General features: G+C 36.6%; 1 protein-coding gene across 1 annotated transcript in view; it reads left to right on the top strand.

Moving 5' to 3' along the window:
* PIK3R4 (phosphoinositide-3-kinase regulatory subunit 4) overlaps positions 1–25833 on the top strand; it is a 72258-nt gene extending 46425 nt beyond the window's left edge. The window contains exons 13-20 of the mRNA XM_054483247.2: positions 895–1060; positions 14132–14296; positions 18328–18539; positions 20382–20513; positions 23171–23271; positions 23697–23785; positions 24044–24152; positions 25290–25833. Of these exons, the coding sequence (XP_054339222.1) occupies positions 895–1060; positions 14132–14296; positions 18328–18539; positions 20382–20513; positions 23171–23271; positions 23697–23785; positions 24044–24152; positions 25290–25460 (1145 nt within the window). The 3' untranslated portion in view covers positions 25461–25833. The remainder of the gene's footprint in view (positions 1–894; positions 1061–14131; positions 14297–18327; positions 18540–20381; positions 20514–23170; positions 23272–23696; positions 23786–24043; positions 24153–25289) is intronic.
* Positions 25834–26429: the final 596 nt, after the last annotated feature.

Raw genomic sequence — 26429 nt, 5'->3', positions numbered from 1 at the left:
CTGTTTTATTTTAAAATCTTATGGTATTAAATATAATGAACTGTTATACTTAATACAAAAGAAGCTATCAAACATTGAAGACAGTTATGTGCAGGTACCTATGTTAGGTGCTGTGAATGAATCATGAATGGATAAGACATGGTTTCTGTCCCTAGGGAATGTATAATTTATTAGAGGAAATTAATCGTACTCAGAAAAAAAGAATATACATAAGAAAACATAGGTTATAGATGTCAAAGTATTGGAAAGTCCATGAACATTCTGAGGCTATAATTTATAATACCATTTATACTAATGTGTTTATACCATAGAATAAATGATTTCAGGTAAAAAGAGAATCAACCAACATTTGTGTGTTTACTGTAGGCTATGGATAATATTAGACTCTTGTATGTATCTCATTTGTCCATATAGTCTCCCTTTGGGTTAAGTAATATGCCCCTCATTTTACATTTAGGAAATTAGAGGTCAGAGAGTTTATATAAGTAGCTCAAGGTCTCACTTTAGTGGAACTGGGCCTCCTAGTGCCCAGTTTCTCTAGACTAATCATTACCCCATGCTACTGAGTCAGTAGTCAGGGATTTCAGATGTAGCAGGTACTACTGTGCCTTCATTTTCAGGTAACTGCTGTGCCTTCTCAGATATAGGAGAAGGGCCCTGGGAGCTGCCTTTCTGAAGCTATTTAAGCAACACTTAATTGCTAAATTGATGTCTCAGTAAATAATATCTGTCATGGTCCAGTAGACCACTCTTTATTGGCAACTATTGGTACTTTCAAATATTTTAGTTCTTGTGATTGTTTTCAAGCTGGTTGTTGGTTATTATAATGGGTGATGATGGGGACATTGTATTTGTAAACTACAGTTTATGATATGCTCATTTGCTTTTCCTTAGGATGGCGTCCTAAAGGGCTGTTAGTTGCCCATCTTCATGAGCATAAATCTGCTGTGAATCGAATTAGAGTCTCTGATGAACACTCACTTTTTGCAACATGTTCAAATGATGGCACAGTGAAAATCTGGAACAGTCAAAAGATGGAGGGGAAGACCACCACTACCAGGTACCATATGCTCAGGAATGAATCAGTTCATTAATTCAAATCAACAAATGTTTATTGAGTGCTTACTCTATAATAACCACTGTTTCGGGTACCAGGCATACAGCAACGATAAATAGACAAAAATCTTTCTTCTGTGGAGTTTACCTTCTAGTGGAAAGTGAGAGACAATGAAAGTATAAGTAAAACAGCTAATGTGTTAGATGGTTAAAAAAAATCGTGGTAAAAAATACAGCAGGAAAGGAAGCTAAGAAATGCAGTAGAGGTGGGGTAGGGCAGAATTTTAAATAAATTAACCAGAGAATGCCTTACAGGGAAAATGACATTTGAGGAATGACTTGAAAAAAGTGAGAGAAAGCCATATGGATATCTTGTGGAAAAACATTCCAGGCAGAGGAAACAGGCATTTCAAAGGCCCTGAGGAAGAAACATGTTTGGTGTGGTTGAGGAACAGCAGAAAGGTCTTTGTGGCTGGAGCAGAGTGAGCGAGGTGGAGGAGTAAGTGGGTCCAATTAGATATGGCTTTGTAGGCTGTTGTAAAGGACTTTGACTTTGACTCTGAGTGAGGTGGGGAGCCTTTGAAGAGTTCTGAGTAGAGGAGAGATGTCATCTGAGTTAGTTGTCAACAGAATTACACTGGCTGTTATGTTGAGAATAGACTGAAGAGGAGCAGGGCAGAAGCAGTTAGAAGACTGTTAAATAATCAGGCAAGAGCTGGTGGCTTGGTAGCAGTATGAGGTGGTGGGAAATGATCAGATCCTGGATATAACAAGATTTGCTGAATGGATTAGATGGAATATGATCATGAAAAAAGTAAAAAAATTATAGAATGGCTAACTGTATAAGGAAAACAAATAGTGTACCATTGCCACACTCCTTCGGACAAGAAGGATATAATTTATGACTTCAAATCCGTCAGACTTTAAATATGCATGATGTGATTTTAATAAATATGATTATGATAAATATTTTAGATTTGTACAACTTTATAAGTATGTCCCTATCTGATTTGCAGTTTGTCCTCCTTCTGTTTCTTTCTTTCTCTGTATTGGTTCTACCATATTCTTATTTGTTCTTTGCCTAGTTTGGTCTGAAAAGAAAGCTGCTAGAAATCAGAATTGAATCTCATCTATGTAAAAAGATGTGGAGAATCTCTGGTGCTTTTCTTGTTACAAGTTCATTGACCATAATTAGCCATAAAATCATCAAACAACAAAATATCTTTGATAACTAAAATAATTTAAAAGTTTACTCTTTACTTAACAACCTAAGATTTTGTGCCTATTAGCTCTATATTTTTACACCATGCTTAATTATTGTATTTTTCCTCATTCTCTCTTTGTGTTGTATTGGTCAGAACATAATTTAAAAAGAAGTAAAGACTCCTAGGTCCATGTAGCAATTTTTTTTTGGTCAACATTTTACTATAAAATTTTCAAATATGCAAGCAAAGTTGAAAGTGTTTCACAGTGAACATCCATGTACTTGCCACCTAGATTTGTAATGATTTTACTATATTTGCTGTGTTTTATAACTAATCATTTATCTGCCTCCCATCAATCTATTCTTTAAAATTTTTATTTTTATTTTATTTCTTAGAGACAGGGTCTCTTTTTGCCCAGGCTGGAGTGCAGTGGCCTGATCATAGCTCACTGTAACCTTGAACTCCTGGGTTTCAAGCAATCCTCTCTCCTCAGCCTCTCAGGTAACTAGGACTACAGGCGCATGCCACCACACCCAGCTAATTAAAAAAAAATTTTTTTTTACTTGAGAAATGGGGTCTTGCCACATTGCCCAGGTTGGTCTTGAACTCCTGACTTCAAGCGATCCTTCCCTCTCAAGTCTCCCAAAGTGCTGGGATACAGGTGTGAGCTACTACCTGGCCTCATTTTTTTTTTTAATGATTTCAAAATAAGATACAGACATCAGTATGTGCCCTCTAAAAACTTCAGCATGCACATCATTAACAGGATTTCAATATTTATAGCTCTTTTTTCTTCTTGATATAAAATTTGTATGCTATGAAGTACACAGATCTTAAATGAACCATTCCATGAGTTCTGACAAATAATACCACTGTATCCTGAATCCCTCTCAAGATGCAAAATTTGACCATCATATCAGGAGGTTCCCTCCTATCCCTTTCTTTTAAATCCCTGCTCTTTCCTTCCCCTGCTACTACCATTCTTTTGATTTTTTCCTAACCATTCTTAGCATTTTTTTTATTTTTTTATTTTTTTTTGGAGACAGTCTTGCTCTGTTGCCCAGGCTGGAGTACAGTGGCACGATCCTGGCTCACTGCAGCCACCACCTCCTGGGTTCAAGTGATTCTCCTGCCTCAGCCTCCGAAGTAGCTGGGACTACAGGTGTGTGCCACCACATCTGGCTAATTTTTGTCTTTAGCAGAGAGGGGTTTTGCCATTGTTGGCCAGGTTGGTCTTGAACTCCTGACCTCAAGTGATCCGCCCGCCTCAGCCTCCCAAAGTGCTGAGTTTACAGGTGTGAGCCACCGCATCCAGCCCATTCTTAGCATTTTAATTAGCATTTTAAGTACCTCTTCTGATAATTGTTTTCCCAATGGTTCTTTGTTATTATCAGTTGGATTCATTGTCCCCTTTATTAGGATGGTAAATTGCAAAAACGCTGCTTGTTAGTTCTCAAGTGATTTTTATTACAGTCATACTTTCTGTATCCCAGTGTCATGCTTTAGACAGTGGTATTTTGGTATCACATTTCAGATAATATCCCCCAAATTTTGGTAATTTAGCTGACTTTATAGAATTTGGGAAGTCTGTATGGTTAGGAGACTGGATCTCCTCTGAATGCAGTTACTCTTTTGCTTTGCTGTAACACCTGCTCTCTTGTTTGTGGCCAGCCATGGGCCTTGGCTTGGGAAAGAGGGTAAGAAAATGCGGTGTGTCGCCCTTATCACATGCCTTTATTGACTAGTGAGGGGAGAAGGAAGCAATTCTTATTGCCAGAGCCAAGTGGGGAACAGCTGGTGGCAGGGAAAGAACAGCAAAGCTAATGTGTTTTCTTAGGAAATGTTACTAGTACATTCTGACTAAGAGGAGTTTCCCCCATGAGTGATGTTGGCAGACCATTCAGTTCCCAGTCCTGATTTTCTTACTGAATTATGATTGGTGATTTATGCTACCTAGATCTTGGCTCTGCCATTTTCTTTTTTCTTATTTGAGTTAAACTTTCAGTTTGTCCCTTTGGGACTAGTTCTTGAAAAATTGCTGTTTTTCTAAACTTTTGCACAGATTTTTCAACTTATCCGTTTATAGTATTCTAACTTATATTTTCTATGTTTTCTTCTTGTGCTACCTTATTTCTGGCTCATTCAGCTTCTCAATTTTAGGGGAGATGGATGCATTTGGTATTTGTTGAAATTGGGGTGGTAGTAAAATATCTAAATGGAGTTCTATCACAGTGAAAACTTAAAACAATATGAGCAGTACAAAATAAAGTTGTCAATGTTAGGGTTACATATTTTGGAGTCACTGGTAGTGTTGAAAGTCAACGTTTTTGAGTGGCTATGAAGTAAAGGGAATATGAAGGGCAACAAAAGCCTGATGTCTGAATCTTAGGAAGTTGAATTTTTGGAACAGGAAGAGAGGGGCAAGAAAGGGAAAGAGAAGAAACCATTTAAGTTAATATTATAAACTACAATGAAAGAGAAAACTTATGAAAAGAATATGTAGGCCTCTCTCAATGAGACAAAAACCCTACTAGCATGAAAACCTCATAATGCCATTGGTGCACTCTCATACAGTGTCCTCTGGTGGAATGCAATTGATACCTCTTTCCTGGAGGTTTTTTTTACAATATAGGTATCACAAGCCTTTATGATGTACATATCCTAAGGAAGTAACTAAGAATCAACTCAGATTTAGTTTCAAGACTGTTCAGATTGACTTTCTTTATAATAGCAAAAAATTAGGAGCAAACTAAAAGTTCAGCAGCAGTTATCAATGAAAGATAATTGTGTTTTTTAAAATTAGGTTTAAGAAGAGCATATGGGGTTTCTATTTTGAAATGGCAGAGTAAGGACCTCCAAAAATCTGTTCCTCCATAAAGCAATGAGAATACTGGCAAAGACTGTCAAAGTCAACTTTCTGAGAACTTTGGAAATCAGCTAACACCTTGCAGCAATCTAAAGTGGATTCAAGAAAAACACCTGACTCTCAGTAAGAATAGTGAGCCATGTCGTCCTTAACTTACTGTAATCTCATCCCCCTTTACCAGCTCTTTGGTAGTCTGGAAAACACCCTCACAACTATGGTAGCTATGAAAACTAGCCCCTTAGTAGCCAGTGGAGGGGTCATAATGGCATTGGAGCTCCCCAAAAGCCCATCTCCAGAGAATTGTCACTATTTGACCTCTGTGACAGCTGGCTGAAAAGTTCTATTTTCAGGGCCCATCTTTATTTGACTTGGCTCATACCTTGTTCTTTGAGAAAACTCTTACTCACAGGGCACTTGTTGAAACTAATCAGCACCATTTATTTAACACAGCAGTCATCTTGAGGTGGCATCAGGAGGCTGACAGAAAGCTTAAAAGGAAGAACTGGGTAATGAGATGTCCATATGGGCCTTTGAAAAGTTTTGATCTATTCCTGGGTCCTTATCAGACCACATGTATGTGTAGAGTTGTGCACATACCCAGGAAGAAACTGAAAAGACCAAATTCTCATGTCTGGCTGGCTTTGAGACTCTGTGCAAGCAAGAACTGTAGACTAAAGCAGAGATGTAAAATGCTTGATGGAGTGCTGAAGGTGTGCCACAACATAAACAAAACCCTCACTTAATTGTTCACGGCATTGAAAGAAATACCTGCCAGTTATTAGGTGATCACTTACCTAACTGAACAGAGACTTCAGTGGCCACATATGACAAAGAATACAGACTTTATAGAATTAGTGGAGGTAAGTCATTAAACAAACAAATAGCAACACTTTAGAATCTTATTTCCAAAATTGACACATTATATTAATTTTGAATGCACAGTTTTGAACAAAAGATTACAAGTTAGGCAAAGAAACAAGTAAGGATGGCTTATACATAGGAAAAAACCTTACTAGACATAGATTTTAAATCAGCTATTAAAAATATGTGTAAAGAACTAAAACCATGTCTAATATTTAAAGGAAAGTATGAGAACAATGTCTAACCAAATAGACAATATCAATAAAGAGACAGAAATCATAAAATAGAAATTCTGGAACTGAAAAGTATAATAACTGAAAAAATTTGCTGGAGAGCTTCAATAGCAGATTTCCACTGATAAGAGCAAAAAATCAGAGAATTTGAAGATGGTTGATATTATCCAGTCAGAGGTACAAAGAAGAAAAGAATAAAGAAAAATGAATAGAGCCTCAGAGACCTGTGGTGCACTATCAAGCATTCTCATACATGCATAATAAAAGTTCCAGAAGGAGAGGAGAGAGAAAAGGGGACAGAAAGAATATTTGAGGAAATAATGGCTGAGAACTTTTCATGTTTGATGGAAAACATTAATCTGCAGACCCAAGAATTCAATGAACTCTAAATAGGACAAAATCAAGGGAGCCATACCTGGACACATCATAAACTGTTGGAAGACAAAGACAGAATTTTGAAAGCGGAGAGAGAAAAGTGACTCATCACATACAAGGGATGTTCTATAAAATTAACAGTTGATTTTTAAGTCAGAAATGATAGAGGCCAGAAGTCAGTGTGTTGAAAGGAAAAGACTGTCGACCAATAATTCTGTGGCAGTAAAATTGTCCTTCAGAAACCAAGGAGAAATTAAGACATTTCAAGATAAATAAAAAGAGGGAATTTATTGCCAGCAGATTTGCCCTAAAAGAAATACTAAAGGGAGTCCTTTATACTGAAATGAAAGAATATGATACAGTAACTTCAATCCATATAAAGAAATGAAGAGCACCAGTAAAGATGACATAAGTAAATATAAAAATACAAATTATTTTTGTTTGTAACTCTTTTTACCTGCTATCTGATTTTGAAAGATGACTGCATAAAGAGATAATTAGAAGACTGCGTCAATGGGCTTATAACATGTAGATATGTAATTTGTATGACAATAGTTATACATATGAGGGAGGAGGGAAGAGACATATTAGAGCAAAGTTTTTATGTATTGCTGAAATTAAATTGGTATTAATTTGATTATTTTAAGATGTTCATTGTATTCTCAGAGCAACCACAGCTTATAAATGTAATCACAAGGCAGAGTTGGTAGAAAGGGTGAAAAAACATGATCCAACTATATGCTATGTATGATAGACACACTTTAGATTTAAAGACATAAATAGACTGAAAGTAAAAGAATTGAAAATATAAACCATGGAAATAGTACCTAAGAAATAGTTAGGCCAGGTGCAGTGGCTCATGCCTGTAATCCCAAGCACTTTGGGAGGCTAAGGCGGTGGATCACCTGAGATCAGGAGTTCCGAGACTAGCCTGGCCAACATGGCAAAACCATGACTCTACTAAAAATACAAAAAAATTTTGCCAGGCGTGGTGGCACGCGCCTGTAGTTCCAGCTACTCGGGAGGCTGAGGTAGGAGAATTGCTTGAACCCAGGAGGTGGGGGTTGCACTGAGCTGAGATTGTGCCACTGCACTCCAGCTTGGGTGAGAGAGCGAGACTCCATCTCAAAAAAAAAAAAAAAAAAAAAAGCTGGAGTGGCCAATGTCAGATAGAACATAAACTTTAAGGCAAAAATTACTCCTAGAGACAACCAAGGAGATTTTATAATGGTAAAAGGATCAGTTCATCAGGAAGACATAACAATTACAAACATACTTAACAGCAGAGCCCCAAAAACACACTAAGCAAAAACCGATAGAATTGAAGGGAAAAATAGATAATTCAGTTATAATAGTGGGAGCCTTTAATAGCTTATTTTCAAGATGGATAGAACAACTAAGCATAAGATCAGCAAAGAAATAGAAAATGTGAGCAACACTACAAACCAACCAGATTTAACAAGTATCAGTAGAATACTCCACTCAGGAACAGCAGAATATAAATCTTCCTTAAGTGTACATGTAATCTTTTCTATATTTAACCATATATTAGGTCACAAAACAAACCTCAATAAATTTAAAAGGATTGAAAACATATGAAATATGTTTGTTAACCAAATTGGAATGAAACTAGTATCAGTAACGGAAAGGAAGTTGGGAAATTCTGAAATACATGGAGATTAAACAACATATGGCTAAATACCCAGCATTTCAAAGGGAAATTAGAAAATACTTTGAGATGAATAAAAATGGGAACAGCATACTAAAACTTGGATAATGCATCTAGAGGAGTACTAAAAGGGAAATTTATCACTGTAAACATTTATATTAAAAAAGAAGAAAGATCCCAAATTAGTAATTTAACCCTAACCTTAAGAAACTAGAAAAATAGCAAACTTAAAGCAAGTAGAAAGGAATGATAAAGACTAAAGAGGAAATAAATGAAATAGAATAGAAAAACAAAAACCAGCAAAAGTAGAAATTGGTTGGTTGTAAAGATAACAAAATTGACACATCTTTACTATAGGGATCAATAAAAAGAGAGGACTCAAGTTACTAAAAACAGGAATTGAAGGGGGCACATTACTACTAACTTGACAGAAATAAAAAAAGAGTACTATGAAGGGAATACCATGAACAATTGTATGCCAACAAATTGGATAACCTAGGTGAAATGGATGAAATCCTAGAAAGACACAAGCTGCTGAAAATGACTAAAGAAGAAATATAAAATCTGAATAGACCTATAATAAGAAATTAGTAATCAAAAAACCTCCCACAAAGCCCCGGCTGAGATAGCTTTATGGTGTATTCTACCAAAGGTTTAAAGAATTACAGTAGTTCTCCCTTATGTGTGGAAGAGACAATTCAAGACCCCTAGTGGATGTCCCAAACCTCAGATAGTACCAAACCTTATGTATACTGTGGTTTTTGTTATGTGTACATATCTGTGATAAAGTTTAATTTATAAATTAGGCACAGTAAGAGATCAACAACACTAATAGAACAATTACAACAATATATTTTAATAAAAGTTATGTGAATAGAGTCTCTGTCTCTCAAAATGTCTTACTGTTCTGTACTCACCCTTCTTGTGATTATCAGTCTAATAACTGGGACAGCTACTAAGTGACTGACTGATCAACTAGCAGGTAATGTATTCAGCTGGATAAAGGAATGATTAAAGTCTTGGGCAGGAGGGAACAGGATAGTGTGAGATTTTATCACACTACTCAGAATGGTGCACAATTCAAAACATGAATTGTTTATTCTGGAATTTCCATTTAATATTTTCTGACTGCGGTTGACCACAGGTAACTGAAACCAGGAAAAGTGAAACTGTGGATAAGAAGGGACTAATGTAACGTCCATTCTTCAAAAACTCTTCCAAAACATAAATGAGGGAACACTTCTTAACTCATCCTTTGAAGCAGATGTCAATCTGATACTGCAGCCAGATAAACAGTTCACAAGGAAGCTATAGACCAATACCCATAATTAATATAGGTGTAAAAATCTACCACAAAATAATAGTAAACTGAATCCAACATGTAAAAAATAATATCATGACCAAGTACAATTTATCTCAGGAATATAAGGTTGGTTCAACATATGAAAATCAATTAATGAATGTACCATATTAATAGAATAAAGGGTAAAGACCAAATAGTCATCTCAACAAACTCTCAGAAAGTATTTGACAAAGTCCAGTATCATTTTATGATTATAACCAACTCAACAAACCAATTAGTAATAGAAAAGAATGAATAAAGGCCATCTACAACAAAAAACCCTACAGCTAACATTGTACTTAATGTTAAAAGACTGAAAGCTTTCCCCCTAAGATGAAGAGTTAGACAAGAATGTCCACTTTTGCCACTTATTTGAATACTGTACTGGAGGTTCTAGCCAGGACATTTGGGTAAGAAAAAGAAATTGAAGGCATGCAAATTGGAAAGGAGAAAGTAAAACTTTCTGTTAGTAGCCAGCATGATCATGTATATGGAGAATTAGCAATAATTAAACAATAATTGTTTTAAAAACTTACTAGAACAACAAAGTTGCAGAATACAAGATGAATATATAAAAATCACTTGCATTTCTATATGGTAGCAATGAATAGTCCAAACATGAATTTAAGAAACCATCCATTTACAGTAGTATCAAAATGAACAAAATACTTGGGAATAAATTTTACACAAGAAAGTATAAGATTTGTATACTGAAAAATACTAAAGATCATTGAAAAAAATTAAAGAAGACTCAAATGAATAGAAAGAAACCCCATGTTCATGCAATGGAATACTTAATATCATTAAGATGGCAGACCTCTTAATGTACAGATGCGATGCCATCTCTGTGGAATTTCTAGCTGCCTTTTTTTTCCCCTGAAATCGATGATCTGATCCTAAAATCCATAAAGAATTACAAGAGACTCAGAATAACCAAAACAATATTGAAAGAAAAGAACCAGATTGAAGGACTCACACTTCTGTATTTCAAAACTTGCTACAAAGCTACAGTAAATTAAGACAGTGTAGTATGGGCATAAGGATGGACATATAGATCATGTCTATGTCTATGTCTGTGTCATATATTCATGGAATAGAACTGACATGCAGAAGTACATTTATGGTCATTTTTTTTTTGACAGAGGTGTCAGGATAATTCAATGGGGAAAAGAATGGCCTTTAGAACAAGCAGTGCTGGGATTACAGGGTTTCCACATGCAAAAAGATGAATTTCAGTAGACTTATTCAAAATGGATCATAGACTAAATGTAAGAACTAAAACCATAAAACTTAGAAGAAAACATAGGCATGTAAATCTTCATGACCATGGATTAGGCAAGGATTTCTGAGAAATTACATGAAAAACACAAGTAACAAAGGAAAAAATAGACAAATGGGACTTCATCAATGTTATAAACCTTTGTGCTTCAAAGGACTCTATCAAGAAAGTGAAAAGACAATCCACAGAATGGGAGAAATAACTTATATATCGTATCTGATAAAGATCTATTATTTAAAATGTATAAAGAACACTTACAACTCAACAATAAAAAGACATGACCCAATTAAAAAGCAAATGATGTGAATAGATGTTTCTCCAAATAGGACCAATGAGCACATGAAAAGATGCTCCTTAGTCACTAGAGAAATGTAAATCAAAACCACAGTGAGATACTACTTCACACCCACTACAATGGCTATAGTAAAAAAGGCAGTAACCAGTGTTAGGATGTGGAGAAATTGAAAGCTTTATACATTGCTGGTGAGAATGTAAAAACAGTGCAGTAACTTTGGAAAACAGTTTGGTAGCCTTTCAAAATGGTAGACATAGAGTTACCATATGACCCTATCATTCCATTCCTAGCTATATACCCAAGACAGTTGAGAACATATGTTCACACAAAAATCTGTACACATGTTCACAGCAGCATTATTCATAATAGCCAAAAAATTGAAATTATGATAAAATGTGGTATATCTATACAGTTGAAAACCAGCCATAAAACGGAATGAAGTACTGCTACATGTTATAATGTGAGTAAACCTTGAAAACAGTATGCTAAGTGAAAGTAGCCAGATCCAAAGGCCACATATTGTATGATTTCATTTATATTAAGTATTCAGATAGATAAATCCATAGAGACACAAAGTAGATTAGTAATTGCCAGGTGCTGGGGGAAGGGAGCATTGGGAAGAGACAGCTAATGGATACAGGGTTTCTTTTGGGTATGCTGAAAATGTTCTGGAATTAGATAATGGTGATAGTTGTAAAATGTGGTGACTTCATAAACCCCTTTAAAAGGGTAAATTTGGTGATATGTGAATTATATGTCAATATTACAAGAGATGGGGAGAGAGAGCCTAAGTGTGTGTGAGAGACCAAGCATGTTGGCACTCCCATCTCTGCCATTGCTTGTCACTGGCTGTCTTTACTCATTTACAGTACTGATTGGGTCCCTGTGGGCATTATGTTTGAGACATTTGTCCACACAAAGACTTATACACAAATGTTTATAGCAGCGTTATTCATAATGGCCAAAAGGTAGAAATGACTCACATGTTTATCAGCAGATGAATGGATAAGCAAAATGTGATGTAGCTGTACAATGGAATAATATTAAGCCTAGAAATGAATGAGGTATTACATACCGTACCATAAACTTTGACGTTATGTTATGTGAAAGAAGCTTGATAATAAAAGACCACACAATGTATCACTGTATTTATATGAAATGTCCAGAACAGGGAAATTCATAGAAAATAAAGTTGATTAGTTGTTGCCAAAGGCTAGGGAGAGGAGTAAATAAGGAGTGAATGCTGATGGGTATGAGGACAGCTTATTTTTTAATTTCTTATAATTAATGAAAATGGTCTGGAATTACTGGTGATCTTTGCAGAATTCTGTTAATATACTAAAAATCATTGAATTGTGCACTTTAAAATCTACTTTATGGTATTTGAAAATCATTTCAGCAAAGCTGTTATTAAGAAAAACAACTAGGCCAGGTGCGGTGGCTCACATCTGTAATCCCAGCACTTTGGGAGGCTGAGGCAGGCGGATCACTAGGTTGGGAGATCGAGACCATCCTGGCTAACATGGTGAAACCCCGCCTCTACTAAAAATACAAAAAAATTAGCTGGGTGTGGTGGTGGGTGCCTGTAGTCCCAGCTATTCAGGAGGCTGAGTCAGGAGAATGGCCTGAACCTGGGAGGCAGAGCTTGCAGTGAGCCCAGATCACACCACTGTACTCCAGCCTGGGTAACAGAGTGAGACTCTGTCTCAGAAAAAAAAAAAAAAAACAACTAGAGAGAGATATTGATAAAATATATGAAATATTACAGATTTTTTTTTAAAAAACAAGTGTGAATGTATTGTAATATGTATAGAAAACCTTTTGAAGGATATGTAACAAAATGTTAAGTGTTTCTGGGTGCTATTATTATAAATGTTTTTACATTTCTGTATTTAGTACACTTAATATGCATTAACTTTTATAATAAAGTGAAATAAATTACACAAGATAGATGAATGTGTTCGGTGTTTAGGGGCTTTTGACCTTTTAGAGGTATGGCCCCTTAGAAGCGTAGAGTTGCAGTCTGTGTGGAGGGTAATGGAGGAGGGAGTTTGTGATAATGGAGGTCCCCTGTGTAGATGATATATTCAAGAAGTTTGGCAGTGAATTGAAAGAGTAGAAAACACAGCTTGAGAGGTCAGCATATGTGTGGGAGGGACTGAATATTATAATTTTGCATTTATGAATGTTTTATGGTTTACATATTACCTGATTTTCCCTATGGTCCAGTTAGGGAAATAGGTCAGTACTTGTTTTGTAGATGAGTAAACTGAGGCATACAACTGGTTAAGTAGTTTGACCAACATCATATAAGTAGTTGGTAGTGGAAGTCCTTGATTCCAAAGCCAATACTTTTCCTTCTGTGCCAAGCTGTGTGATAGAATAACTGAAGGGTGTAAGAGTGAGGGTTTAAGATATTCCAAGACTTGAAGGAGATAGGATCAGGACCACAGGTATGGGAGTTCTCATTAGAAAAGAGTTCAAAACTAGCCTGGGTAACATGGCGAAACCCCATCTCTACAAAAAATTAGCCAGGCATGGTGATGCACGCCTGTAGTCGCAGCTGCCAGGGTAGCTGAGGTGGGAGGATCATTTGAGCCCAGGAGGTCGAGGCTGCAGTAAGCTGTGATCGCACCACTGGCCACTATACTCCAGCCTGGGCAACAGAGTGAGACCCTGTCTCAAAAAAAAAAAAAAAAAAAAAAGAGAGGAGAAGGAGGGATAGTCTATGATAGGAGAGAGAAGTGTGTGCAGATGGCCATTTGAAAATATTGGAAGAAAAGGCGATTTTTGTAACAGTTCTTTTGAGAGGAAATTTTTGTTTTTGTCCTGAGATCAGGGAGATTAAATGGACCTCAAAGTAATAATTTTGCTTGCTAATGGCCATGTGGATATTTAACATTAGCAGTGACATTGTTTCATAAATGAATTTTATTTTTCTTTCATTCAGATCTATTCTTACATACAGCCGAGTTGGAGGACGAGTCAAGACGCTCACATTCTGCCAAGGCTCCCACTATTTAGCCATAGCATCTGATAATGGTGCTGTCCAGCTTCTTGGAATTGAGGCTTCTAAGCTGCCCAAGTCTCCTAAAATCCATCCTCTACAAAGCAGGTATCTTATCTTTTGTCTTTTTTAAACATTGTATTTAGTGCACTACAGTACCTTAAGTCTCCTTTCTACCCTGCAATGTAGTTGGGATCAGTTGAGGGCCTCTTACATTGCACTTCTTTTTTTAAGCCCATAAAATAAAATAAATAAAATTTTAAAAATGTGCTTCCAGCTCAAAACTGTCAAATGTGGTTAGTCTCAGAAGACGGTATCTATGTATCTTCTGCAAACTTGTCAAGAGGTGAAAGGGGCAGCTTTGAACTTGCAGCTCATCCCAGTCTAGAATTTGTCTGAATAACCTAAAATTACCAGTTATATCTTCTGTCTCAGCTACTAAAAACACAACTCTGCCTGATTTTGAGAATGTGAGTGTTCTTCATTAAGGAAACTCAAATGTCAGCATTCCGTTGCTTGGCATTAAAATCTCTGAAGTTGATGGGGACATGGAGAAGAGCATTTAGACAGATGATTTGCTTATCATTTTAAAACAAAATACTAGTGGTTTTATTTAAGAATTTTCTTCATTTTTTATAAATTGTGGTTGCTTGCAGATTAAATGCATACAAGGTAAGATATTTAAAGACAAAGCAGGACAATTTTTGACCAATGTGTGTTACACACTGAAGATTTCAAAGACAAGGTATGTTATGCTTTAAGAATTTACAGTCTAGTGGGAGAAATAGACAAGTGAACAGACAATTTCAGTGCAATGTGGTAATTTTTACATGGATAACGAGCCAGCTTGAAAGGGAAGACAACAGGCAAGACCAGGTGTGAGTTAGCCAGGTGAAGGAAGGTGGTTAAGAAGGGCCAGGTGGAGGTGGTGGACCCCACAGAAGAAAGCAAAATGAGAAGAAAGCAAAATAAGCCATGGCCAGTAGGTAGCTTAAGGCAGAAAGGGATATTTGTTGCATCACCTGGGCTTTTGTTTTGTTTTGTTTTGTTTTGCTTTTGCATTTAAAAAGATTTTCCACACATTCATTGAACAGATTTAAGCAGCTTTTGTCCAGGACATATTCTTTATGGCCTTTAATAACAAATACCTGCCTATTTTTAAGAAAATCTGTTTCAGCAGATGATGTCTGTATAGTAACATATCTATTGAGTTTCATGTAAATTATTTAATAACTTGGCATAGTGAGCCCACAGGCCACACACGCAGACAGACATGCACATTCAGTGCACGGTTGTCTCTCAGCCAACGGCACTTTTCACTGTAAATGTTACTGTCTTAAAGCAAACACTAGATAACTACCTAACTACCTAGATAAGGAGACTGGCAGGGTGTTTAGCTTTTACTCTGCCTCACAGTATGTGCTTCAAAGAAACTTTGCCATAAGGTCATAAGTTTTTGATTGTTTTGGTTATATCAACTGTTGTCATAGATAGCTCTTACTAATTAGAATTTGTGGAAGGAACCATTTTACATTTTACTTGGCAGTTGGATTTTTTCATCACTCCTCAATGGGAAAATATGGTCAAAATTAGAATATTTGTAAGTACAAGTGTTTATCCAAGGGTTAGCAGACTACAGCTTGCAGTATGGTCCGTAAAATAAGAATGATGTTTGCATTTTTAAAGGGTTGCAAAAATAAAAATAATATTCAACAGGAATGTATGGGATTCATAAAGCCTAAAATATTTACAATCTGACTCCTTACAGATGATGTTTGCTGACCTCTGATCTAAAAGATAAAACTAAAACTGCCTGTATGAATGCATGATATGTATGAATAAAGGAGACTGGCCAATGTTTTATGATGTTCATTTTAGTTTTAAAAATGCCTCAGCTTGAAAAAAACTAGTACACTTATACAGTAGAATAATAATCTGCATTATAAAGGAATGAATTATTGACTCATGCAACAACATTGATGAATCTTAAATGCATTTTGCTAATTAACCCACTTAACTGTATACCACAAAAAGTGAATTTAAATGTATGTAAAATTTAAAAAGTTAACCAGGATGTAAGGGGAAAGATGGAATGCAGTCTGTGACAAATTAATCTGTTTTACAAGTGAATCACATAATCACATTGAAGGGCATGGCGAATAAAGGAGTAACTTTGGAAAACAGTTTTTAAATTTGACACTGGGAGGCTAATGACAAAAGGAACTCAACTCAAACATTGTATTCTAGTTGGTTGTTTTTCACAGGGTTAACAATTTCATTTTAACAGTTTCAGGTTTAACAATTCTGAAACTTTACCCTTCGTTTGTATACTTGGGTTGAACAAATAAGTAAATGTATTGTTATGAGAGCCAGGTTTCTCACTGTTAGAGAAAGGTATTACAGATGAATGAACTCTGGTGCTAGATAGGAGTTGGAGATTATCAGTATGGACTCATGATATTTGTGTATGCATAGGCATAAATATATACATGTATACAAACACACGAACAGATACAGAAATATAGATGTGTCCACATGCCTGAAGTAGTATACATAATATATCTTTTAGCTCTGGCCATTGAGAGGAACTAGAAGCAGGCACACTGCCATAGCAATGAACACATAGGGCTTAGATTTTTGTTTCTAAATACCATTCTTCAATAAAAGGAACTAGTACTTCTAGAACTGGTTGATTCCAGGTGTGTGGGGAAAATAAAACAAGCCTGGAGCATCTTGTGGTGTCAAAAAATTAGGAAGTATTAAAAAAGTACATTGAAAGGGCACAAGAGCTAACATGAAAGAGCTTCCAGTGGGCAAAGTTGGAACAACTTGGGCAACAAAATAAATAATTGTAGTATTAGATTGTAACTCAAAGAATAAAATAAGTATCTATGAATCCATAGTGATATAAATAAGTGAATAAATAAGTTTATGGGGAAGAAGTGACAACTTACAGAAGAATCCCAGGCAACTAATGTAGAAGGACTGAGGGAAACAAAAAGTCACCATTAGCTCACCACAGGCATGCTCCCTCAAATGGATGTTAAAATTAGTGGGCCAAAGTTAAAGCAGAAACAGAATTTTTGCATTGTCTCAAAGTATTTTTGCCAAATATTGAGTAATTATAAAGGGAAAAAATGTTTACAATGGAGAATCCTAGCAGACACCAGCTTAATTCACATGATTCAAGTTAACATCATAAGTGATTCAGGTTAAACATTTCTAATCTGAAAATCCAAAATGCTCCAAAAACTGTAAGTTTTTGAATGCTAATATGATGTCACAAGTGAAAAATTCCACACCTGACTTCATGGGACAGGTTGCAGTTAAAAACTTTGTCTCATGCACAAAAGTATTTTGTACAAAATTACCATCAGGCTAGGTGTATAAGGTATATATGAAACAAATGAATTTCATGTTTAGACTTGGGTCCCATTCCCAAGATACCTCATTATGTATATGCAAATATTTCATGCTAAAAAAAGAAAAAAAACCCCAAAATCTGAAAGAGTTGTGGTTGTGAGCATTTTGGCTAAGTGATAATTAACCTGTACATGCTAACATCCGGTCCTCCCTCAAATGATGCACTGAGAAGGGCACATCACTTCTGTGGTATCTTTCCCAATAAGGCATAATTTCAGGATAATAATGAGAAAACGTCAAACAAACCCAAATTGAGGAACATTCTCTAAAATAACCAGTAGTCTTCAAAAATATCAAGGTCATGAAAGACTGAGGAACTGTCACAGATTGGAAATTTAATATTGCCCTGTATTATCCTGGATTGGATCCTGGAATAGTAAAAGGACACTATTGGGAAAACTGATAAAATCAGAATACATTCTGTACTCTAATTACTAGTATTATACCAAGGTTAATTTCCTAGTTTTGATAAATGTTCTATGGTTATATAAGTTGTTTACCTAAGGGGAAGCTTGAGTGAAGGATATACAGGAACTCTACTATTTTTGCAATTCTTCTCTACATCTGGAATTTTTTTAATGTGTCGGCTTTCGTTTTCTTGATAGAGTCACATAGCGCTTGTTTCTTGACTATGGATAGGATATAAAGTCATCTTAAAGGGAGACTAGTGCTATGTTTTCAGTGACTGGAAACGTCTGCTTTGTGTATTTCTCTAGAATTCTAGATCAGAAGGAGGACGGTTGTGTTGTGGATATGCATCACTTCAACTCTGGGGCACAGTCTGTTCTTGCCTATGCCACTGTGAATGGCTCTCTGGTTGGCTGGGACCTTAGGTCTTCAAGCAATGCGTGGACTTTAAAGCACGATTTAAAGTCAGGCCTCATCACTTCCTTTGCTGTGGACATCCACCAATGCTGGCTCTGCATTGGTAAGCTAACTTTCAAGTCATTGGCTGGGTTTTGAATGCCACTAATGCCTGCAATTGCTGTCTTGGGAAATCAGTTTTTTCCTCTTTGTTCATTGGTAATTTTTCCCGTCTCTCTTTTTTTTCATAGTCATGTTAAAATAACTTGCAGTTTTATTTTTTTTCATTAAAAAACTGGTTTGAAAGGGTGAAATCAGTATCCTAAGGCATAAAACAGTTTCCTCATTTTCCTTGTTCTTAAATGAGGCTCCTTACTTTATAATCATTAAGTGATCAGATTTGCTGGCATTCTCTTACTCTGCCAGTGAAGCAGCAGACTTGACTTAAGGAAAACAGCATCTGAGTTTGGGCAGGCATGGTTTAAATTCCAATAGCTTTAGGCAGGTTATTTAACTCCTCTGAGGTTCAGCTATCTTCGTCTTCAAATGGGGCTAATCCTTTCAAGGGCAGCTTTGAGGATTTAGTGAAGTAAAAGGATCTGTCACAGTGCCTGGTGTTGAGAGAAGAGCTAAGCAATGGTTTCTTACTTTATTGTTTGCCTTGTCTTCAAAGGCTAAAGATGAACCAAGTGATCCAGCTTGCTTAAGCAGGATTTTAAAAAATGTATTGTTGCATGATATTCCATTTTATAGATAACAATTTGTGTATCCCTCTATCCCTCAGTTGATGGATAGCTGAGTTGTTTCTAGTGTTTGGCTTTTCGGAGTCAACCTGCTGTAAATATTTGCAAATAAGTTTGTAAGGACATATATTTCCATTAATCTCAGGCATATATATACTCAAGAATGGGATTGCTGCTTTTGTAAAATTTCTTTTTTAATTGACAAACAATTGTATATATTTATGGGGTACAGTGTGTGATGTTTTGATCCATGTATTAATTGTGGGATGATTAAATCAAACTAACAAATCTATCGCCTTACATACTTATTTGCTGTGAAAACATTTAAAATTTGCTCTGTTGGCAACTTTGAAATATACACTGTATTATAATCACCATTCTGTGCAGTAGATCACTAAAGCTAATTCCTCCTAACTGAAACTTTGTACTCTTTGATCAACATTTACCCTTTTCCCATCTGCCCCTTTCTTTAAGTTTCGCGTTTTTCCCTCATGGTGTTTTGAACCTGCCGCTTGAGAAACTACCACATCTTATTCTTTTTTAGTTGGCATGCTTATTCAGAGGAATTATCTTCTGTGCTTGAATTTAGGTTTTCTAGATTCCCTAACTTGCATTTGTTACACTGTTAAGTGTGTGCCCTTTGCTTTATTACTTTTTGTATAGTTTATATGGAATGCATTTTTTTTGCCTTTTGTGTGAATAAACTGCACAGGGACAGAAAGATGTAACATACCTGTCTATAGAATGTTTAAGAGGGAAGGGCAAATGGAAACAATTGAAATCTGATGATAGCTACAAAGCTGCTGCTGCTTTGGGATTGGTAAAGTGATCATTGAATACCAGTAAAGCATCTTTGGGTATTTAAGACAATCTGAACATTTTGACTTACCAAATTCGTTTTATATCTTTTCAATAGCTTCTGTTTTTGTGGGTGCCTTTGGCAATTAATAACAATGTCAGCAACTAATAAATTTTTCATTTTCAATTTACATTATTAGTAGTAGCATTATGATAAGCACTTTATATCTCAGTTATTTAACAACCAAAGGGGTACTGTTTGAAACTGGTGGGACAGCTTCATGAGAACAAAACTTTTTTTTAAGTAACGAAGGCATTTTTCAGATAAATTCATAAAAAGCTAATACTATTTACCATTTGTATAAATGCAGCTTGATGTACTTTGAGCATTAGATGGTAATCTTTTTGTGCTTTTTCTCTTTAAGGTACAAGCAGTGGTACCATGGCTTGTTGGGACATGAGGTTCCAGTTGCCAATTTCAAGTCACTGTCATCCTTCCAGGGCTCGAATCAGGCGCCTCTCAATGCACCCTCTGTATCAGTCCTGGGTGATTGCAGGTAAGATGGAGGGCTGGCTTTCATGTGTTGGGAGATTTTCTTGGAAAGTACATAATAACCTGTTGCCAAAACTCATGTTTTTAGTTTTACTTTACATATGAACTGAATGCTTGATTCTCTTCTGATTATGGAGGTTGCCACTACTGATACCTCACTGTCATCTAATATTATGTTCAAAAATGATCTCATCAGTCACCATCATTACTCTCCATTCTTAACTGTCCACCACCATCTCCTATCCTTTTTTTCTTCTTCCTGTGTCCCCTATTTTTGTTACAGCTGCCACCATCTTCCTAGAGAGCTAAGTTAGAAACCTTGACTTATCCTTCTCTGTTGCAATTTCTTGTTGCTCTGCTTCCTTTGTGTTGCTTGAAAGCTTCCCTTCCCTTCCTTCATTGGGCACTCAAATTTTCTTGTATGGCTCCTGGGCATGACACTTGGGCAAGTCTTGAAACTGATTTTCCTCATCTTTAATATGTAGTTAAAAATACTTACCTTGTAGAGTTATAGGGAACTGAGATAAAACATGCAAAGTACATACTCTAGCACACAATTAATGCTTGATAAATAATAGCTCTTATTATTCTTATGTTTTCCCCTCAGCCCTCTTGCCTCTAGGCTCTTTGTGGTCCCTTCTTGTACACATAGTCCGTCGCATACACTGCTGCTATCAAAGTCACCATGTTGCCAAGTTCTAAGGCTATTATTGTGAGCCCTTTTCTTATTTGACTTATCATTTGATCAGTTGATTTCTATTGTTTTCAAATACTTTCCTTACCTGGTTTCAAGGACATTTTCTCTTGGTTCTCCTACTTCTTGATCTGCTAGTTCCTTCTCATCTTCCTGGCTTTTAAATTGTGGCCTGCCTCAGGACCCATTCTTTGGTCTCAACCACTTCTCCTACACTGGCTGTGTGTGTGATCTCATGCAATCTCATGCTTTAACTACTAAATTTATTCAGACTCATACCTATTTAAAATCTCTCAAGATGTCTAATAGCCATTGTAAACTCAACATGTCTAACTAAAATGAATGCTTGATTTCCTCTCTACTAAGTGTCTCCACCACTGCCTCCTACCCTGCTCTTCCTATGGTATTCTCTCAGTAAATGGCAGCTAGGTGCTCAGAAGACTGGAATTATCCTCGACTGTTCTTTTTCTCATCCCACTTCCAGTCCATTAGCCAGTCCTGTAAGTTCTATTTTAAAGTATAGCCAGAATTTGATCACTCTTCACTACCTCCATCACTATCTCCCTAGTCCAAATCACTATAATCTCTTTCCCCTATTAATGTAATATCTTCTTCACAGCCTGCTTCTGTCTGTACCTCTTAAGACCATTTTTTTCTTCTGCTCAGTACCTTCCATTGGCTTCTTGGTCCAAAAGACTTTATGGGACCGGCCTTCTTGCCACCTCTGACCTTTATCAGTTAGAATTCTAACAGGAAACAGTAGCACACTCAAGGTAGGATAATTTAAGAATTTATTTTCAAATAAAATTGTTTACAAAGGTTTGGGTGTAGGGGGTATTACAAAAGATAGCACAGTAATATGGGCTGGTAACAGCAGAGTAGCAGTAGAAGGCATGAGGGGAAGAGGGCATGGTTACTGAATTTGGAAAGGAGTAGAGAAGGCCACCTTGAAAGGAGCAGTGACTTTGAGATGAGGGATACAACCAGCCTGATGTGAATGACTTGACTTTCTTCCCTCCCTCCCTTTGATCTCCTGCTGCGGTTTCCCATAGGCATGTATTAGTTTCCTATTAACCCACAACTTATTTTTTTTAATAATTCTAGAGGCCAGAAGTCTGAAATGGGTTTTGTGGACCAAAATGAAGGTAGCAGCAGACTTGTATTCCCTCTGGAGGCACTAGGGGAACATCTATTTCCTTGCCTTTTCGTGCTTCTAGAACTAAATTCCTTGGCTCCTTCTTTCATCTTCAGAGCCAGCAACATAGCATCTTGTTTCATCGTTATACTGCTTTCTGTTCTTGCTGCCAAATCTGCCTCCCTTGCCTAAGGAAATTTGTGATTGCATGTGGGGCCCCCTGAGTAATCCAGAATAATCTGTCTCAAGGTCCTTAATTTCATCACATCTGCAAAGTCACATTGCCACATAAGGTACCATTCACAGGTTCCAGGGGATAGGACTTGGATACCTTTGGGGCCGTTATTTAGCCTACCACAGGCTGGCGGACCCAGCCAGAGGGGGTGCAGAAGCTTGTTGATGTGGTTCATTCAGGTCAGATTTAGAGCAGCAAATGGAAAAAGACCAGCACTAGTGCCCTTTCTCCTACTTATCTCCCATTCTCAGTCTGTTCCTGCCACACTGACTTGTTCTTTCAACTAAGCACACTCCTGCTTCAGAAGGGCCTTTGCATTTTTGTCTGTCGTCCCCACTAGAATGGAAGTTCCATGAAACTGGGAATTTTTCTGCTTTGTTTGCCATCTTTTCTTCAGTGCCTAGCGCAGTGACTAGCCCATAGTAAAAATATTTACTATATTTACTGGCTCAGTAAATATTAAGTAAATATTATATCGTCTCTCCCCCTGAAAGAAAGAAAGAAGTTTTTCTTTCTCTCAGGACTGCAATTTGTTTTGTTGTAGTCTTCCCCAACTCTTTTTGTCTGAGTCAAGATTCTGGCCTTTGTTTCCTTTAGCTGTTCAGGGCAACAACGAAGTGTCCATGTGGGACATGGAGACTGGTGACAGAAGATTTACTCTCTGGGCCAGCAGTGCACCACCACTTTCTGAATTACAGGTTTGACTTCAGATTTTACTGTAAAGGATGATATTATTCCCCACATCCTAAGTACTTTCAGGCATTTAATCAAACCTAGTATCTGTTGGGCTTTAGGGTTATGTTTAAATTTAGGTTTTTAATAACATCAAGTATCATGTGGCCATTGCTACATGAGTGTTTCCTTGCTAGTGTTCTGCATTATTGGGTAAATAAGTTGCTAGCCCATAAAGCTTGTGATGATTCTTTGGAACCCCAATAAGATCTAGCATAATTAGGAAAAGGCCAGATTGAAGTAGATAGGGCATACATAACTGGTCTCTCATTTCTTCAGGTAACCAGGTGCTTGTAAAGCTACTGACAGTTAACTTGCCTCTAGAAATAGCACCATCATTTATGGAATGCATGGATGTCTTTTATTTGACTCCACATCTATTTCTTTTAAGCCTTCTCCTCATAGCGTCCATGGTATTTACTGTAGTCCTGCAGATGGAAATCCTATCCTGCTAACAGCTGGCTCAGATATGAAAATAAGGTACACTATCTCAATACTTAAATAATAAAATGGATACTTTTACAAGCTGTTATTATAGATACTGATGGCACTGTAATGTTTAAAATCATCTTATAAGGACAGCTGTTAATACTTTATTTGTAACCAATGGTATGCTGTTCTATGAAAACCTCTTTGCCTAATGCAAAAGAAAAAATGCATTGATGAAGATAAGCCAATGATTATTAGTTCCTCCCATTGTCCTAAAGAGATTGTCATCATTTATTTCCTCTTTCCTAGGTTTTGGGACTTGGCTTACCCAGAAAGGTCCTATGTTGTTGCAGGAAGTACTAGTTCCCCATCTGTGTCCTACTACAGGAAAATAATTGAAGGCACTGAAGTTGTCCAGGTACTGTACTCTTTTCATTCCTTTCAACTTTTGTAAGCACATACATGGCTTTTGTAAACAGAATTGATTAAAATAAATGGCTTGACCAAGCGAGGAGTACTTTGAATTTAGGAACTTTATTTTTTCTTGAATTTTCTGTATTTAAAAAAATTAACTTTTATTAAGGTAAAATAAGCATAAAGAAAGTGCATATAAGGTAATAGCTCACATGACCAGTATGTACTTTATAACATCGTAAGGAAGCACTTTTATTATCCTCTTACAAATTAAAAAGGCACAGTGAGGTTAAGTAACTTGTTCAAGGTCACACAGCTAGTAAACAAAGCTGGGATTTAAACCTGGCTTTGGGCCTGTAAAGTTTGTATTCTTGACTTAGGCAAAAACTTCAAGTGAGAGAATATACCTTTAGCACCTGGGCCAAAGTAGGTGCTCTATAAATGAAAGTGTGCTTCCTTCATGACAAATATTAATGAGCTTTAGAAGTGGTAGAACATCTGCTATGTATTTTTTATATTCTGGTCATTTATACCTCTTTTTTTTGTTTGTTTTTTTGAGATGGAGTCTTGCTCTGTCGCCAGGCTGGAGTGCAGTGGCATGATCTCTGCTCACTGTAGCCTCTGCCTCCCAGGTTAAGCGATTCTCCTGCCTCAGCCTCCTGAGGAGCTGGGACTACAGGTGCACGCCACAACAGCCTGCTAATTTTTGTATTTTTAGTAGAGACGGGGTTTCACCGTGTTGGCCAGGATGGTCTCGATCTCCTGACCTTGTGATCCACCCGCCTTGGCCTCCCAAAATGCTGGGATTATAGGCATGACCCACCATGCCTGGCCTATACGTCTTTTAATTATATTCTATCCCTTTTTGATGTTGGCAAAAGTTAATATGCACAGAATATTGACCTGAAATAAATTTTCCATATTTATAAGTGGCTACCCATGAAATCCAGTGACTAGGACCCTAGAATGTCATTTGGCTCCTTTACTCCTTTTGCTCAGTGTATTTGTGAAAGCATGACTACAAAAGGTGTTAACTTAAATACCACAACAGTATCTCAGAAGCAGGATTACTGACGAGAGGAAGAATGTGGTACAGACTTTTAACTTCTGGCTTGCTCCCTGACTTTCAATCACCAAACAGGAAATTCAGAATAAGCAGAAAGTAGGACCAAGTGATGACACCCCTCGAAGGGGCCCAGAGTCCCTGCCCGTGGGACATCACGACATCATCACTGATGTTGCCACATTCCAGACAACACAGGGCTTCATCGTAACTGCTTCTAGAGATGGGATTGTGAAGGTGTGGAAATAAAAACCTACTGATTTGTATAAATTTTAATACAGTTATAAATATACTACTATAACTCAAGAGAAAAGGCATTTCTAGAGAACAGATTCATTTGCTTAATTTTCAAAATTATGTCTCCATATTACTGTTTCATGACTGACTAAATGACACCCAAAATGGTTAAGATGTACTTGACTAGTTTACTTATGCATCTCTTTGCAAGAATCAGCCAGCCAACAATGTCTGGGATTTTTATTGTATATGTTATAGAGGTGAGAAATGTAAAATATGAAAATGAATATGTTTATTTTGTATTGAAAAAGATGGTTGAAAAGATGGTTGTAAGCTATTATAGTATAAACACATTTTTGCTATTAAAAATGCTATTCAAACTGTATTCATGCATCCTAAGAGTTTGTGTTTTTGGTGGTATTTTTAAATGGTAAATTTAAGCAGAGGAATAATCTCTCCAGCAGCATTTGTTTTAAGGTGAAGAAATGGACTCGATGTCACAAGGAATCAGTGACAGAACCAGGTGTTAGGTCCAAATCTCTGGACTCTAAATATTGTGCTGTTTCTGCTCTAATACTTCCTATGTGTTTTACAGTCTGTCTTAGTTATTTAACACTGTAGAATTCATTTCCTGCATATTAGTTATACAAGTGTGCCTCCTCTTGGCCATCATTGTTTTTTATGGGCTGTACCATAAATTCTGACACTTGGCCCAACAGGTTGCTTTTATCCAGTATAGACTATTGAATGCATGAAAAAGAAAAATAAAAATACACCAAAAATATACATTTTTAAAAGGCCAAAATTGGTCTTTTCCACTAAGATAAATCCCTTCAAGGTTATGGATTACTATTTGCATACAGACTCTCTCCATATTTAATTCTTATCCACTTGCAGAAGGGTTTATGGTATTCAGAATATTTTAGTTTAAAATTAGTTACATGAGTCTGTAAAAATCTCAGCCAAGGGAAAAGCCTACTT

Source organism: Pongo pygmaeus, chromosome 2, assembly GCF_028885625.2.
Source record: "Pongo pygmaeus isolate AG05252 chromosome 2, NHGRI_mPonPyg2-v2.0_pri, whole genome shotgun sequence".
NCBI classification, from domain to species: Eukaryota; Metazoa; Chordata; class Mammalia; order Primates; family Hominidae; genus Pongo; species Pongo pygmaeus.
Note: the sequence above shows the minus strand (reverse complement) of the source record. Positions and strands in the feature narration are given on the sequence as shown.